Source organism: Corvus kubaryi, unplaced genomic scaffold (assembly GCF_017639235.1).
Source record: "Corvus kubaryi isolate FWS band 111438036 unplaced genomic scaffold, C.kubaryi_AGA036_p1.0 37301, whole genome shotgun sequence".
Classification (NCBI taxonomy): Eukaryota; Metazoa; Chordata; class Aves; order Passeriformes; family Corvidae; genus Corvus; species Corvus kubaryi.
In genome coordinates, this window is record NW_024581094.1 from 1,601,601 (window position 1) to 1,606,437 (window position 4,837).

Consider the following 4,837-nt stretch of genomic DNA (forward strand, 5'->3'; position numbering starts at 1 on the left):
GATCCCAGTGTGATCCCTGATCCAGCCCAGCAGAGTGATCCCTGATCCCTGATCCCAGTGTGATCCCTGATCCCTGACCCCAGTGTGATCCCTGATCCATCCCAGCAGAGTGATCCCTGATCCCTGATCCCAGCCCTGTGCTCCCTGATCCCAGTGTGATCCCTGATCCATCCCAGCAGAGTGATCCCTGATTCCAGTGTGATCCCCGATCCCAGAGTGCTCCCTGATCCCAGTGTGATCCCTGATCCATCCCAGCAGAGTGATCCCTGTGTCCCTGCTGCTGGTGGTGTCCTCAGGGATGTCCCTGACACCTGGAGCAGCATTCCAGAGGGATCCAGTGGCTGCAGAGCCCTGGGAATGCCCATGGATGTGCCGGGGGTGCAGCCCTGGGTGTCCCTTCTCTGCAGCCCCTCCAGGGACGGCCCTACCAGGGCTTTTTTCCCCTTTTCCACCTTTTCCTTCCACACATTCCCTGTCCTGTGTTCTGCCCTCAGGGAGGACCAGAAAGGCCCTGTGGAGAACGGGGACCTGGACAGGGACAAGGTGAGCGCCGTGGTGGCACCGTGGTGGCACCGTGGTGGCACGAAGCCCTCAGTCCCCAGCTGCCACGGGGGATCCTGGGGCATCGGGGGAACAAGGGGACACCCCAAATCCCGGGACACCCCAAACCCCGGGACACCCCAAACCCTGCTCGGGGAGGTGGGATCTGCCTCAGGGAGGTCCTGGGGCATGGAGGGCGCAGGGGGACACCCCAAATTCCTGCTCAGCGGGGTGGGAGCTACCTCGGGGGGCGTGGGGGGCACAGGGGGACACCCCAAACCCCGGGACACCCCAAACGCCACTCAGGGAGGTCTGAGCTGCCTCGGGTGATGTGGGGGGCACAGGGGGACACCCCAAACCCGGGACACCCAAACCCCGCTCGGGGAGGTGAGAACTGCCTCGGGGGGTTCTGGGGGGCACGGGGGGACACCCCAAACCCGGGACACCCCAAACCTGGAACACCCCAAACCCAGGACACCCCAAACCCGGGACACCCCAAACCCCGCTGGCGGTGGGAGCTGCCCCAGCCCGGTCTCTGCCCCCCCAGAGCCCCGGGCTGCGGTTCCTGCGCTGCCCCGCGGCCATGACCGTGATGCACCTGGCCAAGTTCCTGCGCAACAAGATGGATGTGCCCAGCAAGTACAAGGTCAGGGATGCCCGGGAATGCCCGGGAATGCTCAGGGGGCACCTTGGGGTGCCCGGTGCTGTCACTGCCCGCGTTTGCCGTGCTCTGCTCAGCTCGCAGGGGCCGTTTTGCCCATCCCGTGTTGCACCCGCGCCGTGCTCTGCTGCTCCCGATTATCCCAGCTCTGCCTCTCCCGAATATCCCAGCTCTGCCTCTCCCGAATATCCCAGCTCTGCCTCTCCCGATTATCCCAGCTCTGCCTCTCCCGAATATCCCAGCTCTGCCTCTCCCGAATATCCCAGCTCTGCCTCTCCCGATTATCCCAGCTCTGCTGCTCCCGATTATCCCAGCTCTGCCTCTCCCGAATATCCCAGCTCTGCCTCTCCCGATTATCCCAGCCCTGCCTCTCCCGAATATCCCTGCTCTGCCGTCCGTTCCCTGGGGCAGGATTCTTCCTTTTGCCGTGCTGGGATCCATCCTTTTCCTGGGGCAGGATCCATCATTTCCCTGGATCAGTATCCATCCTTTCCCTGGGTCTGTCTCCACCCTTTTCCCATGGCGGGATCCCTCCTTCCTCTCCTCCAGGATCCATCCTTTTCCCGATGCAGTATCCATCTCTTCACTGGGGCGGTCTCCATCCTTTTCCCATGTCAGGATCCCTCCTTTCCCTGGATCAGTCTCCATCCTTTCCCTGGATCAGTCTCCATCCTTTCCCTGGGTCAGTCTCCATCCTTTCCCTGGATCAGTCTCCATCCTTTCCCTGGAGCAGGATCCATTCTTTTCCCGTGGCGTTATCCATCCTTTCTCTGGGTCTGGATCCACCCTTTCCCTGGGTCTGGATCCATTCTTTCCCTGGAGCAGGATCCATTCTTTTCCCGTGGCATTATCCATCCTTTCTCTGGGTCTGAATCCACCCTTTCCCTGGCTCTGTCTCCACCCTTTCCCTGGAGCAGGATCCATCCTTTTCCCATGGCAGTATCCATCCTTTTCCTGGCTCTGTCTCCACCCTTTTCCCATGGCCGGCTCCCTCCTTTCCCTGCTCCAGGTGGAGGTGCTGTACGAGGACGAGCCCCTGAAGGAATATTACACCCTGATGGACATCGCCTACATCTACCCCTGGAGGAGGGTGAGGGAGAGGGAAATGGAGAAAACCGGGAATATCTGTCCTGGGGGAAAAAAACTGGGAAAATCTGTCCTGGGGGGAAAAAACTGGGAAAATCTGAAACTAGGAAAATCTGTCCTGGGGGAGCCTTTCAGACAAGAAATACCGGGCGGATTTTCCTGCCAGGGGCGTTTTGCTCCGGGTGGGAATTTTGGGTTTCCCGGGAGGATTTTCCTGCCAAGGGGAGGTTGGGGGGGGGGGGGGGGCTTTGCTCCGCGTGGGATTTTCGGGTGTCCCCGGGACGGGTGGCGGTGCCCCCGCGGTGTCGCCGCGCGGTGCCAGCCGTGCCCTGTGTCCCCAGAGCGGTCCCCTGGCACTCAAGTACCGCGTCCAACCCGCCTGCAAGCGCCTCAAGCTGTGCCCGGCGGTGCCCTCCGAGGGCACCAACACGAGCGGCGCGTCCGAGTGCGAGTCCGGCAGCGACAAAGCGCAGAGCCCCGGGCTGGCCGTGCCCGCCGCCGCCGTGCCCAGCCCGGCCCTGCCCAGCCCCGCCGCCCCCGGGCACGGCTCGCCCGGCCCCGCACTCAACGGCTCGGCCTCGAACTGTCACCCGCTGCCACCCGGCCGGGGCCGCAAAGCGACTCTGAACGGCAGCGCCGGCTCGGCCCTGACCTAAAAACCTCCGGGGATTCCTAAAAGAAACCCTCCAGGGACCGCTCGAATCCCTCCAGGCACTCCTGAAATCCCTCCAGGGATTCCTGAAAATCCTCGAGAGAGACCGCTAAAATCCCTCCAGGGACTCCTGAAATCCCTCCAGGGATTCCTAAAAACTCTCCAGGGGTTCCTGGAAATCCTCGAGAGACTGCTACAATCCCTCCAGGGACTCCTGAAAACTCTCCAGGGACTTCTAAAAACCCTCCAGGAACTGCAAAAAACTCTCCAGGGAGTCCTAAAACCGCTCCAGGGACTCCTAAAAGACCCTTCAGGGATTCCTGAAACCCTCTAGGGATTGCCAAAATCCCTCCAGGGACTCCCAAAACCCCTCGAGGGATTCCTAAAACCGCTGCGGGGATTCCTAAAACCGCTCCAGGAATTCCTAAAACCCCTCCAGGAATTCCTAAAACCGCTCCAGGAATTCCTAAAGCCGCTCCCCGGGCTGGGATTTCTCTGGAGATGTTCCCTGCAGACCTCTATAAATATCTATCTGTACATAGGGAGAGAGAGAGAAGAGTTCTACGGACTTATTTTCTAATTTAAAACGCAAAGAAGACACAGAAATGGCGCTGGATATTTTTAAATGTTTGAGTTTTGGGGTTTTTGGGGTTGGTTTGGAGGTTTGGGTTTGGTTTGTGGAAGCTGCATGTTCCCCCGCCGCGCCCCCGGAGCTGCCACATTCCCAGTTTTCTCCGAGGTTTTTCCCTCTCCTCCTCCTCCTCCCTCTCCGCCCGGGGCCGTGGCCGCACAGGTAAGGGCCGAGCACAGGTAAGGGCCAAGCACAGTACCCAAAACCCCCCAAAAATTCCCCCTCAGCCTTGCCCTGCTCTGCTGCTGGTTTTTATTTTCACTTTTTAGGGGGGTTTTTGGGGGTTCATTTGAGGGTTTCACACACCAGGTCGGCTCCATCAGCTCCAGGTGCTCCTGGATCCCATCCCGGGTGTATTTTGGGGGAATTTCTTTGCTTTCCCTGCGGGTTCTGGCCGCACTTTCAGCCAAAGCCTCGCCCAGACTCTGCCCTTCTGCACCGTAAGTTCATTTTTGGGGGTATTTTCCTCCAGTTTAACCATTTCTGCTTCAGCTTGGTGGTGGCAGCACAAATCCCCCCCTCCCCCAACCGCACCCCCCCGAATATTCCTCTTCCCTGACAGCTCCAGGGAAATTTGGGGGCACCCAAATGGTTGGGATGTGTGAAATCCATGGAGCTTCCCACGTTCCCGAGCGTTTCTTGTCGGTGTCTCCCCCCTCGCCGCCCTTCCCAGCCTCTCCTCCCGCCCTCACTTTGGGGTTTTTAATAAAAGAAAATGCCGGGGGAAAAAATCCGATTTCAGTGCCTTTAGCCAGGAGGCTCCGGCGAGGGGCGAGCGTGGGAAGGTCCCGGTGTTTCCCGAGGGAAAGGGACAGAATTCCTACGTGGAATTTTGGAAAGCACACGAGCCCCAGGGGAGGCGGATCCCGGGGATTTTTCCTCTCCTGCTCCCGCTGGGGAAAGGGACGGAGGAAGGAAACAAAATTAGGAAGTGCCTGCTGCGCCCAGAGCCCCCGGGCACGGGAGAACCAAAGGGAATGGTGTGGGAATGGTGCGGGAATGGCACGGGAAGGGCACGGGAATGGTGCAGGAATGGCACGGGAATGGTGCGGGAATGGCACGGGAATGGTGTGGGATTGGCACAGGAATGGTGCGGGAATGGCACGGGAAGGGCATGGGAATGGCGCAGGAATGGCACGGGAATGGTGCGGGAATGGCACGGGAATGGTGCGGGAATGGCACAGGAATGGTGTGGGAATGGCACAGGAATGGTGTGGGATTGGTGCGGGAATGGCACAGGAATGGTGTGGGATTGGCGCGGGAATGG

General features: G+C 59.9%; 2 protein-coding genes across 2 annotated transcripts in view; one reads left to right on the forward strand and one right to left on the reverse strand.

Moving 5' to 3' along the window:
- The window catches only part of PCGF2 (polycomb group ring finger 2), a 6,219-nt gene extending 2,664 nt beyond the window's left edge, over positions 1-3,555 (forward strand). Inside the window, exons 4-7 of the mRNA XM_042028007.1 lie at positions 495-543; positions 1,088-1,186; positions 2,211-2,291; positions 2,629-3,555. Of these exons, the coding sequence (XP_041883941.1) occupies positions 495-543; positions 1,088-1,186; positions 2,211-2,291; positions 2,629-2,943 (544 nt within the window). The 3' untranslated portion in view covers positions 2,944-3,555. The remainder of the gene's footprint in view (positions 1-494; positions 544-1,087; positions 1,187-2,210; positions 2,292-2,628) is intronic.
- Positions 3,556-3,587: 32 nt separating this feature from the next.
- The window catches only part of LOC121664613 (formin-2-like), a 2,685-nt gene continuing 1,435 nt past the window's right edge, over positions 3,588-4,837 (reverse strand). The window contains exon 3 of the mRNA XM_042028017.1: positions 3,588-4,837. This exon is cut by the window's right edge and continues 493 nt beyond it. Within this exon, the coding sequence (XP_041883951.1) occupies positions 4,059-4,837 (779 nt within the window). The 3' untranslated portion in view covers positions 3,588-4,058.